Source organism: Castor canadensis, chromosome 7 (assembly GCF_047511655.1).
Source record: "Castor canadensis chromosome 7, mCasCan1.hap1v2, whole genome shotgun sequence".
NCBI classification, from domain to species: Eukaryota; Metazoa; Chordata; class Mammalia; order Rodentia; family Castoridae; genus Castor; species Castor canadensis.
The window spans coordinates 91,965,252-91,978,745 of NC_133392.1; the positions used below are offsets into that span (position 1 = coordinate 91,965,252).

Below are 13,494 nucleotides of genomic sequence, written 5' to 3' on the forward strand. Positions count from 1 at the left end.
CTCTTAGAGCAAAGAGGTCACAAATTAAAGTTCAGCAACTTTTTAATCCCTTTGTGTGATCATTATTATGTTAAGGTAAATGAAGATTCCAAGTAAATCTAAATTCCTAGAAAATTAAATTTTGGGAAATTAGCTGAGTATTTTACAAATACTTTAATATGGAGTAACTCCATTTTTTAAGGCGGTGTTGGCAAACCATCTTGTTAGCTACCCATAGTTGGCAACACCAAAGGCTTTAAAGACAAATAGTTTATGAATTCAGTGTTGAAGTTTTTTTTTAAAAATATAACGATTACTTTCCTGATTTGTATTTGTTACGTACCTTTCAATTATACACAGTTTCTACAGATGTGCGAGACCATTTCTGCTTTCCTTTCTGGGTTTGTTGCTAGGTAAGTGATATAGCTGGTTGCCATTTTTAACAGCGTACATGAAATCATGTCTGTTTCCATGCCAACAGATCCTCTTGGGAGAGTATATTCAGTAAAAGCCCGGAGGTGGTGACTCCTTTGCAGCTCCAGTGTTGCCAGCGCCTGGTCGAGCTTTGTAAACAGTGCCTGCTAGTGGTTTACAAATATGCAGGGGACACCAGAAGCTCACTCGCAGGCATTGGACCCGACTGGGGTAACTCCAGGTACTTGTTTACAGTCTCTCACCCCTCCGTGAGCTTTTATATAAAGAAATGCCACAGCACAGTTTGCAGCTGAGAGTATCTTTTTTGCTTATATAGCTAGGGAAAAATCTAAAGACTGAAAATCCATACATGCTATCATCTACAAAATGCTTTTAATTAGCACAATCTTTACATTTAAGGGACTGAACAAGAACAACAGCCTCAAACCTGATGGTGCTAGAAACGCCGTAAGTGGAAATGAGCTCATTTGGTTTATATATGTTTGCTTTTAAAAACCTAGTGAGAGCATTAAAAGATGCGATAATAAATTTAGTTTTTGTTCCCCAGTAGGGATATTTCAGCATTTATCCTTGAGCCTACTTCATTTGTGAAGATACCTGTGGTTTAATTTTATTGTTCAGTAACCTCTACTACTTCCTCGTCACCAAGCAGATATGTAGGAGGTGAATTTTTGTCAAGTACCATTACAGAATTGAGTTTTCTGCATGTGGTCCAGTTAAAGTAGATAGTTTTCCAAAAAGTTAAAAAACATGTTTTTAAGACAAAAACACACAGTAAGTTAAGTGCACTTTAGCATTTCTCAAAACAATTATTAAGATGAATATGAAACTTTAGTTTTATGTGTAACGCAGGATAAAAGAATGTGAGCCATGACTGAGAAACTAAGTGATAATCAAAGCAGTCAGTTGATAGTTGAATTAAGTTGATAGTTGGATTTTCTTTTTTAAAACAGTAGAAATTGACGTGTGTTTATTTAAAAGATCTCAGGGAGCATGAAAAAAAAAAAGCTTCTTTCTACCAAAGTGATAGCAGAATGGTGCAGTATATTTTTCACAAAAACTATTGAAAGAGACATGTTTAGTCTGTGTTTGTCTTGAATTCTGTCTGTGGACTGTTTCAAGATCTCTAAACTATTTTAACCTCTCTGCAAAAAGTAACTGATTGATCAACAATGGTAGAGATAAAGATTAATATTAATATTAAAAATATGTAAATATCAAACTTACATGGTATAGTGTAATGGTTTGACGGATGCAAAGTATTTAAATAAAACTTTTACTTTTGTTGATAGTTTCTTGTGATTCAAAAGAATGATAACCACTTGTTTAGATATACTAGCATAAAAATGAAGAACCTTCTCTTTAAGGGGCATGGTCAGGAAAATGTTAAATTCCACTACAGGAGAAAATTCATTCAGACTGTTTAATATCATTCCTTCAATACAAGATTTCATAACCCAGTTTCTGTTAATGGATCATGTAGCTTTTGTGGGTAAACAAACAGGATGAGTCTCCCAGTTTACCCCGGAGAAAGATGTTAAGTCTTACAGTTGGTTCAGGCTTTTAATTTCCTTCCCCTTTGGTGGCCAGATGGGATAGCCCTGGTGTGCTGGATATCCCCACATATTCCTGACCTTGCAATTTTGAGTTCTGAACTTCTGATTGAGTGCTCAGTGACCCCAGTCTTGTGTCCTGCACGAGCTTGTCCTAGAAACCTGAGGGTGATGGGAGATGTAGAAAAGACAACAGACAAAAGACAAAACATGCATAAAGCTGGGGCCAGGAAGCCTTGCGTGCTCTGATGGAGACACACCAGCCACCTCCACCTCCAGTGCATTTATTATACACAGTAGCAACACAAGGCAGAGAGGCATTTCTTGGGGGAGGGGGGCGTGGCACTGTGATCCTTGGGAACAGGAGGAACCTGTGACAGCTGCTCTCTAAACATAAACATTAAAGGAAAAAACAGCTGTACTGCATCTTGCCCACCTCTGCAGCTGTGGCTGTGCCAATCAAGCATGCAATTTTACTGGGTATAACTATACTTGCTCACTTCTGCAGTTTGGGGCTGTGCCTAACTCAAACACGCAGCTTATTCAATACACCTGTCGGCTCCCCACACCCCAGAATTGTGAGTAGAAGCATTTTGGGGTGTCAGTAAATATACTTTCATTCCTGTCCACGTTCAGAAGCCTTTGAGAGGGAAATGCAAACGTCAGACAGATAGATGATCACAAAGTATAGCTCTATTGCTGATAAAAGTTACATTGCAGACATGGCATAGATGTGAGCCTAATGAACTTTCTCATACGCAGTTCCAGAAACAGCCTTACCCATTCCAAGGCAGAGTTGACCAACCCAAGCTTTCCACCATGATTACCCAATAAAGTTTGGTTCCTTTAGCAATGGCAAGGGGAGCAGGTGGCATGCATCCTCTGCAGAAGGGCTGAGCCTAGCATGACTGATTCCTTCTCTTAACCCTAGTCAGGTAACTCAGTTCTGGTAAGAGGCCAGGAAACTTACACTAGTGCAAGTTAGTTCTACATGGAAACCCAAGGAGCAGAGAAAAATAAGCATTTCTCTCAAATATCTAGCTGTTAAACTCGAGGGAATTAATTTAAGTCACTTTAATTTAAGAACAGGTAAGTGAATCTATCGTAATTTACTTATATGCCAAACTTAATAGCTGTTAATAGATTAATTTTGTTTATGAAGTATATCTAAACAAAGTACCTATGAATTTATATTTATAAATAAGTATTAATTAAAAGTGTATATACAGTATGTATTTAGGAGGTATACCTAAATAATTTGAGAGAAATATATCCTTAGCTAACTTATTTATAAAATTGAAAGAGAAGGACATTGAGGTGACATCAGTCAGATTTAGGCCATGTTTATCTTGACCAAAGATCTAAAGAATATTTCCTAGGAGGCTTTAAGATGTTTACAGCATTAATTCCATGGGAAAGAGCGCCCTTCAACCTTGCAGACTCAGTAAAATAGCTCACTAAGCACAGGTACAAAGCCATTTCTCAGAGGTGTGCTCGCTCATAATAGAATTGATGTATCAATCTAGATGGTCAATTCGACACACACACACAACTCCAGGATACTAGAATACCAGAGTTCTTGTAATAAGCTTGATATTCCATGTAACTAGGATTCCTGGGGAAGCTTTGGCCTTTCTAACTGCTTTTTAGCCTCCAGGTCTACATGGTTTCACTAATGCATTAATTCACCAAAGTCATCCAGAGAGTGGAAAGAGGAAACTGTGTTCTCTCGTTTTGAGACTGTGTACCTTTGATCCGAAACCCAAACAGAACTTCATTGGAAAAGGAAAATGCATGTTCAATTTCAGCCCTAAACATTGATGCAAAAATACTCAACCAGATTTTAGCAAACTGAGCCAGAGAGTTGGAGTAGGGTAATAGTTCACGACCAGCTTAGCTTATTGCATCAATTTCAGTGCAATAACAATAGAAAGTCATTGATGGAACTTGCTCCATTAGTGGAATCAAAGATATTTCAGAAGATAAGACAACCTACTTGATAGAGTTCAGTATACATTCATGCTTCAAAAACAGCTTAGTCAGCTAGAAAATAAAATAAGAAATTCCATAAGTTAATAAAGGAAAACTATAAAAATATTACCACAAACATTCCTAAATATTGAAGGTTTTCCGTTTCAAATGACAAACCAGACGAGCTTGACTATCCTCACTGTGTCTGTTCAGCATTGAACTAGAGGTCCTAGCTGCAAGATAAAATTCATTATAAAACCCATTTGAATGAGTCATTAGAGTCATGCAAATCTCTATAAACCTACAGATAAATTAAGTGAATTTAAGAATTTTAGTGAGGTCAAAGTCATTATAGGAAAATGAATTGTATTTTTCTACATTAACTATAAACAGGTAGAATATGAAATTTTAAGGGTCATTTTTCAACAGCTTGAAAGACTACTTAGGATTAAATCTAACAAAAATGTGTGAGACCTCTGTGCAGGAAAATGTGAGGAATGGATGTGTTGCTCATCATTGCACTCAGTATTATTAATATGTCAGTTCTTCTCAAATAGTTCCATGCATCTGTAAATTCAATCAGCCCTACCATGCTCTTCAACAAATTTATATTTACTTTTGGTAGGGGAAGCATTTGACCAAAGCTTGTCCTAGTATTTATAATACAGAATAACAAAGGGACAAGAGTAGATAGGACAGTCTTGAAGTAGAGTCATAAAATGGTTAAACTTATGAACTCCTGTGCACTAAGACTTGTCACAAAGAAAGTAATTTAAGAAAATGTAAATTTGGCAAAAGAATTACAAATAAGCCAACGGAGCCATTCTGAAAAGCCATACACCAAGTAAGGTGACTTGGTTTATGATAAAATTTACTTATTTCTAGCTAAATCCTAAGCAAGTGAAGCTTGGGACTTCCAAATCAAGATTAAAAAAAAATAAAAAGAAACAAAAATGATGAACTGATAAAATAGACATGAAAAGCAAAACTAAAGCTTCAGAAGGTCGTTCGGGAGAATGTTTTCATGAACTCGAGTGTGCAGTAATTGGAAAAATAGGACCCAAAGTGCTACCAGAATTGCAAAGCTGAGTAGATTTGACTATATTAAATCTAATTACATGTGTTCATCAGGATGCCCTAGTAAGAGGTGGAAACCGAGCCACATGGTGGAGGAAGGTATTTGCAACATACATTTGTGGGTATTTAAGAATTTCTTATACAGACTATGCAAAATCACCTACAAACTTCTAGGAAAAAACAGAGAGACCATTTATTAGAAAATTGGGGAAGATACTGATTTGAAAAAGTATTTAAGCTAATTACTAATCAGCATAATACAAAATCACAAAAAACACTGCATGCCAGACTCTGCATATGAAAAGCTGATGAGAACACAAGAAGCATCTCACACTGCTGGTGAGAGGGCAAATTCATGCCTTTTACTTGCAGTTCAGACTGCATACTAAAGTCTATCCTTTCACAGGTATTCTATGCCCAGGAAGTTTTCGGCAGAAATGTGTGGGCACGGACACCAAGACCCTTTTTATAATGATCATAGTGGGACTTTCTCATAATACTTAGAAAGTCCTACAAGTGAATGGATGAATAGAATATAGTGGACACAAAGTGGAATATTAGTCAGCCATAAACAGAATGAAATCTGATACATGATACATGGATGAACCTTGAAAACATGCTAAGTTAATAAGCAGGCACGAAAGGACAGATAATGTGATTCCACTTGTATGAGGTTTGTAGGCAAAATCCTGCAGTCGGGAAGTTGGCAGGAAGGAGGGGAATGAGAAATTCTTCTTTTTTTGTAATTTCAGTCTTGGTATTGAACCTCGCTAGGGTCTCATGAATGCTAGGCAAGTACTGTGCCACTGAGCTACATCCTAGCCCAGGAGGAATTTAGCATTTAATAGATAGAGTTTCTGTTTGGGAAGATAAAAAATTCTGGAGTTAATGGGGAGTAGTTACACATTATCAACGTTCCCAGTGCATGGAACTGTAATGCTTAATACGGTTAAAAACAGTTTCATGTTGTATCATTTTTGTTTGCTTTATTATTGTTCTTTTTTTGAGATAGGGTTTTGCTATGTAATCTAGGCAGACCATGAACTTGCCATCCGCCTGCCTCAACCTGGATGCTGGGATTACAGGTGTGTGCCACCAGACCCTGCTTGTGATATGTCACTTTTAATGCAATAAAAAAATTTTTTTAAGCCACAGGAGACATTCCCTGTTGAACTTTATTTTTCCACACTTTGCAAACCAGGAAGCTAAGTTTACTGTGGCGAGGTAAGGGGTCCTGGTCTTCCTCCAGGGAGATCAAGTTTAATTCCCTAACCGGTCTTGAAGTGGTTCATGCTCTAGATATCCTCTGTGACCAGCAGTGAGATGGCACATGAAAGACCAGCCAACCCACATCATCCAGGAATTGGACAAGCGTGTGTTGTATGCCTGTGTGACGGGTGTGTGCAGACATGCATACCAGCCTTAGAGACATGAAGAGGGTTGTGCGTGAAGTGTTTGGAACTTGGATCGTCTAAGGTGTGATTCCTTGGCTCAGCACTGGCTTATTTTTGAACGAGGGTGCGCTACAAAAAAATAAAGCTATGGACCTTTTCACATTTGTCGATGCTTTACACACTCTTTCGACAGAGTATGAGTTCACTTCCTTAAGATAAGTCTTTGCTTAAAAAAATCAAATTTTATTATTTAATGCCATCACAAAGAACATTTCAAAAATAATCTTTGGCCAGGTGCAGTGACTCATGGCTATAATCCTATCCACTTGGGAGCCAAGATTGTGAGGGTCATGGTTTGAAGACAGCTCTGGTAATAAAGTTTGCAAGACCTCATCTCAATCAATAAGAAACTTGCATGGTGATACACGCCTGCCATTCCAGCTGCGAGGCTGAAGTCAGGAGGATCACAGGTCCAGGCCAGCCTCTGGAAAAAAGTTCACAAGACCCAATCTCAACAGAAGAAGCTGGGTGTGGTGGTGCACACCTGTCATCCCAGCAATGGTGGGAAGGTAAAATAGGAAGGTCAAAGTTTGAGGCCAGTGGGGCAAAAATTGAGACCTTGTGTTCCAAAGAACCAGAGCAAAAGCAGCTGGTGGAGTGACTCCTGTGGTAGGGCACCTGCTTAGCAAGTGCAAAGCTCTGAGTTCAAACCCCAGTGCTACCAAAATAATAGTCCAACGTTCAGCTATCGTGGGACCTCCCAAGAGATACGAAGGAGACATGAGAGCAATCACCCTTTGCACTTCTCTCTGAGGGTTTAAAATATCTCACAGCATGGGCTTTAGTTAAGCAAAGTGTTTCTTCCGGTGTAATTTTCTATGCTTTTTAAAGTTTACATTGCATTTTTTTCTTCCCAGTCTTAAAAATGTTTCATTTTAACTTCTGCTTCTATTAAAAAGTTTAGGTTTGTGGCATGCATACTTTTATATTTTCCAGGTTATTTTATATTTAATTGTTCTGAAAACAATTATATAATATTTATACCCATGTTTTGATCAGGTACAACTAACAAGTTGGGTTTAGTGAAACATAGCTATAATCCCAGCTACTGAAAGGCATAGATAGGCGGATCATAGTCTGAGGCAGACACCACGCAAAAACAGGAGACCCTATCCAAAAATTAGCTAAACAAAAAAGGAGTAAGGGCATGGCTCCAGTGGCAGAGCACCTGAATGCCAAAAAGAAAAAAAAGATGTTTTAAAACGAGGATTCATATACAGTGGCAATAACATAAGTTGTCACAAAGGCACAGTACAGTAGGGAGGAGCACCGATGCTGGAGCTGCCTGCATGGATTTGAGTCCTGGCGCTGCTATTAATGGCTAGGTGACCGTGGAAAAGGTCACATAGCTGTGTGCTTCATGGAGCTCATTCATCCACAAAGTGTAGCACACAGTAATACCTGCTTAGAGAACTGCTCTCAGAACTAAATGAGTTAATATTTTTAAGCAATTAGAGCAGTGCAGGGCCTAGAAAAGACTAAGTAATTGTTTAATAGAAATAACACGAGTCGGGGGGTGTGAACCTGGACTTTGTGCTTTTATCTTTTCATATGTGAAGTAGAGATCTTTAACAAAAGTTTTTGTGAGGCTGGGCCTGGTGGTGCATGCCTGTAACCCCAGACTTGGGAGGTTAAGGTAGGAGGATCGTGAGTTCAAGGCCAGCCTGGGCTACATAGTGAGACTCTGTCTCAAAAAAAAAAAAAAGTCTGTGAATATTACCAGAATGTCAATATTAATGATTACTTAGGATTTCTTTTTTGAAAGAAAGTTGGTAGAAGTTACTGTTAGCTGTGTAATTATGAGTGCGACCCTGATGCATTGTGAAGTAGGTGGAATGACAGGAATGGTTTTTTTTATTTTTTGATAACACAAGTTTATTAAAGTGCAGCTATTGCATTACTACAGAATAAGTTATGTTTTTAAAAAAAATTATTCATTTATTCACATGTGCATACATTGTTTGGGTCATTTCTCCCCCCTGCCCCCCTCTACCACCCTCTCCCTGCTGGATTTAATCAAACGCCTTAGTTTACTTTGCACCTTTGCCCCAGATAGGAAGGCAAGATTTTCATGGCAAAAGGGATGACATTAATCATCATGACTGCACCAGCTCTTGACATAATAATTAATCCACATAAATTACCCAAGTGATAATAGGAAAATCATTTATATCGTCTGTGATGGGAGGAACCAGTTGTTTCATTATTCATCACCCATTATGGAATTTTGATTTAATTTAGTTTGTTGTATATTATTTTATTGCTCTATTAACTTAATGATTTGAGCAGTTATTTATAGTTTGTGATATTAGGTAATAGATTTACTGGATATTATTAGATAATTCATGTGAAATAATGTTTATGGATGTTATGGGAAATTCTGCTGTTTTAATCTAAATGCTGTATGCAGTTTGATTGTAATGAATTCTTTTTTTCTTTCTACAAAATTTGTATGAAACAACCACAAATCTAACTTTCCATTGGGAGAATGCGACTGGGATTACCGGTATTATTTAAGATAGGATGGGCAGCTGACCAGTGTTCTTGGCCTGGCCCTCACTTTTTTTGTAGCTGTGGATTTTTGATACTGACTCTGGAAGAGTCTGTCAGATGAAGAAAGACATCATTTGATGCTTTGCCATTTGTTCATTTTTTTTCAAAACCACTGCTAATTTCCTACTTCTGCTCTTGGAAATGCCACATGATCTTCTTTGTCCTGACTTTGTAGCATTCCTAGGACGCACTATCGCCTTACACTCGCTCGTGTGGGTTTTCTTGACCGTTTCTCTGCAGACATGTAGATTGGACTGGCAGAATACTTATCAAAGATATGGATACACAATTTCTTGTTTGCAATTCCTAAGTTCCACAGCTTTGAAATAAAAAAAAGGGGAAAAGGGCCCATTTATTAGCAAATCTGACCTGAATTGACACGAAACTGCTTATAGTCATTATCTTTCTGATTTCTTGTGAATATCCATGCATTTTACTATGTAAATATTAATGATTTGTTTGCAGGATGCTCCCCAGGGCCCTGGGGGAGATGCTATATAGTACTATATTTCTAACTCAGGGAAAGTCACGTATTCTGAGCGACATCTGGCTGCAAGGTTGCATGTAACCTGTAATCATGAGCACTGTATGGCCCGAGAATATAAAACTTGTCACGTAGTTGTGAGTGCTCATCTTTAACTCTTTCTTTCAGATCACTATAGACACAGTACACCAACGACACATTCCTAGAAGCAGTGCTTCCAACATCCCTGAAACCAGAAATGATCGTTACTGTGATTCCTCAGTTCTCACATCCCATGCTCTAAAGAAATGATTGACTAACTCCACACGTTATTTCAGGAACTGTCAGTTGATGAATTCTGAACTAACACGAGCCACATAAACAGGTTCACAGCATTTTCAGTATGAGGACCCCACGGAACGTCTTGAGTTCTGAACCAGGCGTTGCGTCGCGTCTGTATTCAGCAATTTGAGTGAAGTTCTGTGCCCTCCCCCATCCTGAGGAGGGAAGCTCTTTCATATGAATCTCACTGTTGTTGCAGTAGCATTTTTCATGGAGTGTATGTAAACTACTAACCTTTAGTGAGAGAGTTGCTAACGGACTGGCTGATAACAATTCTTTTTTTTTTTTTTTACTATTACTTTTAGGTATTTACTACCAGGAAGTAACCAATTTCTCCTGAAGACACCAGGCTACACCATGAAGTACAGTTCACCTGGAATGACTCGCTCCAATGCCTTGTTTACATCCCGATATGGCCATTTGTGAAACCCAAAAGAAGATCGCCATGGGTTAGCCATAAAACTCATGTATTCATGAATTGAATGAATTCATGTATTCCCTCAAGTTGAACATGCAAAGAAAGTGACCATGAAGTGCAGTTTTATGTATATATGACATATATATGTGTGAAAATATATGCACACATGCACTCAACATATACTTATTATAATATATAAAAGAAGAATTAGCAGAAAATTTAATATATAAGACTTAACCTTTCTGGAAATATAATAAACCATGTTAAAATTGTTTACACAAACGTGAATGTCTAGAATTTACTAGGTTTATAATCAATTCCTTCCTACTAGAAATGTTATTTTTTGCTGCAGAGTATATAAAACAGAATTGATCTTTAAGATCCCAACACAGTGTTAAATTATTTTCTAGATAACATGGCTTTTGACATGATGAAGCATTAATAGTACAATATTCTCACAGTAGCCATTTAAAATGAAACACAAAACATTTAGAAGCCTGGTGCCCCTTGATGATAGGATTAAGTATAAAACGGATTTCTCATTACTATAGCACACTGTAAAGCACTGGAAAATGTCCCAACCTAACTCTCCCAACATTTTTATTCCTCTAGAGAAAATTCAGCTACTCAGTAAGGATCTGGTAAGATCATATTATGGAAGACAATCCAGTGGGTTAAAAATAAAATGTGAGCTAGCTTTTGTTTGTACTTTTCATAGGGAGCTACCTAGAGTAACAGAAAATTATGGAAATGACTGAATCTTTTTATATGACATTGGTGTCTCATAACACTCATTTTTATTTGGAAAATATATGTTTGATGAGTTTAAGTCTCATAATATTGAGCCCAGTTTACATTACAAGTCTAGATAATAGGAGATCCTCACTGTGCTATAGGAAGTAATCTAAATGATTGTAGAATATTCCAGCGATCACGTAGAGTAATACAACCTTGAGCATTTTTTCTTTTCTTTAAATCAAAGTACACTCTGAAGATTTCCTTCCTGTCCAACATTATTACACATATGTTTCATAGCAATTTATTTCCCTTTCTTGCTTACAATTACAAAACCAATGAGTGAGCTTTCAGTTTTCCATAAAAATACAAGCAATACTGTCATTGATCAAACTCCTCAGAAAGTGCAATATTTACTTAAACTTCTTTCCCCAATGTTTTTTTTCATAAATTCTGATTACTTGCAAATTTCATGAATGTTTTGCCTTCTTTTAATACCCTAAAACCTATATTTCCAGTAAGCCAAGAAATGACCGCAAAGCACAGGAGAACTGAGGCAAGCGCATTGTCCCGGCATAGCTCACAAACTGGTTAGCTGGCAACCCAAAGTTGTAGGCTAGATATATTTTGCTTTTAAAACCACCTTCTAGAGTGTTTTCTGCTAAAATAATACATTTTGTTCCTAAATTAATTACTAGTATTTAATTTTTTTTAATTACTGCCTGATATCCATTTTTCAGTGAAGAACCTTTCCTTTCTGGATAGGTCCCAAATGACTTGCTGGTGTCTCTGTGGGAGAGAATAATTCTAACAGAGTGAAGGAAATCAGTGTAGTGTTTATGAGTCTATTTTGTGAATTCTTATTTATGTTATAAATTTCTTAGAATAAACCAGAATGGTGTATTATAAAATCACTATAAGAATGATCAATAAGTAAGACATTTCATGGAGTATTTTTTAGCCATTTTTCTTTTAAATACATGATTTGGTCATGAAAGAGACACAACCAGTTTGTTTACTTGTTTCAGCTTAAATCACAAATGATAGCTTGCTAGAAGGTATGCTTTGAATTTCTAACTTTAGTTGTGCAAAAATAAGATTTTTATTTAAGACAAAAAATAAGAATGTCCAAAATTGGGAGGAATTCTTCTTTTAAGTGTGCACGCACACACACACACACACACACACACACACACACACACACACACTCACACTAAAAACCAAGGGTAAATTTAAATGTATGAAACTAGTCACATTATTTGATAAATTTCATGTCTCTAGCTACTTAAGTCTGACCTTATTTCAAGCAATAGATTTTTGCTTCCTATTTGTACTGATCTATTTTGAGATGATGAACTTGTGAATAAAAGCCATGTGCTCATTATTCATATGTATGACCTGGCATGCTGTGGAGTCTGGCTGTGATAGCGCCATTCCCAAATGAGCAACTAAGAGAAGTCACAGTAATGAACCATGGGAGTCTTGAGCAGCCATAGACATGTTATAGAGGTGTCAGATATTCCCTAGTTTTATTATACATTTTTTATTCATAGGGTTAAAACATATCAGCACAAGTGATGAAAGTAGTCTCTCTGTCTTCTAGGTGAGAAAGTAGCTTTACCTGAAAAATTCCAGATGCTACTTCCTTTCACCTGGGATTTAAAAAGGAAATTTGGTTACTTACAATGAAAACACATTTTCCTTCTGTTATAGAAAAACATACCCCTGCTGATCTGGTGGATTTTAAGATTGGGATGATTTCCTGAATTGTCTAAGAAACAAACTTTTTGTTTTAAATCATCACCTACAAACACAGTCTGAGGCTGCAAATTCCTTTTCACTTGAATAATCTAACCTGTGGGTTAGTTGCCATTTGCTTATGCAAACTTTGAAGGGCCTACTGTGATTCATATTTTTGTTATTTTACTAGAAACAAATTTTGTTTGACTAGCATTTCATTTACCTAGACTATATAAAAATGAAGTTATCTATAAGATGCAGAGAGCTATAAAACTTACCATGCATCTAAATTAGGACTAAAGACATAAAAGTTTACGTTTGTTCCTCCTCTCTAAAATTAAAACCAAATCCAAATCAAAGAAAAACGCCTTTCTTTTCACCTAATATTTATGCACAAATAGATAACAGTGGCTTTTAGATCTGAAAAGGATTTTGTTTTAATTATCTTTTTAACTTGGAAAGTAGATCCGTATGGAATTTTGCTAACTTGAAATTTCAGCTTCTTTAGCCTAGGTTAATTCTAATGGTTTCAAATTTAGTATGTCAAGGTCATCCATGGAAAAATTCTCTTTAAATCTAAGCATATATATTCTACTTTTATCAAAAGTACCAAAAAACTGATAGTTACAAAAATCTCATTATTTGATTTTCTGTAAAGCACTGATTCATTCTTAAATGTATATTCTCTTTTTTAAAATAATAGGAAATACCTCAAGAGTAACAGAAAATACTTTACTGTTCTGTAATGCTAATTTACATTTTGAATTTTAGTTT

The 13,494-nt window shown here is 36.7% G+C and overlaps 1 protein-coding gene across 3 annotated transcripts in view; it reads left to right on the top strand.

Annotated features, from left to right (window-relative positions):
• The window catches only part of Ttll7 (tubulin tyrosine ligase like 7), a 139,461-nt gene extending 127,272 nt beyond the window's left edge, over nucleotides 1-12,189 (top strand). For 2 of the 3 annotated variants that reach the window (XM_020185617.2, XM_020185618.2), the window contains 2 exons: nucleotides 461-634; nucleotides 10,133-12,189. In XM_020185617.2, the coding sequence (XP_020041206.2) occupies nucleotides 461-634; nucleotides 10,133-10,253 (295 nt within the window). In that variant the 3' untranslated portion in view covers nucleotides 10,254-12,189. The remainder of the gene's footprint in view (nucleotides 1-460; nucleotides 635-10,132) is intronic. The other variant, XM_074079607.1, reaches the window with a different exon arrangement.
• The last annotated feature ends 1,305 nt before the right edge of the window (nucleotides 12,190-13,494 follow it).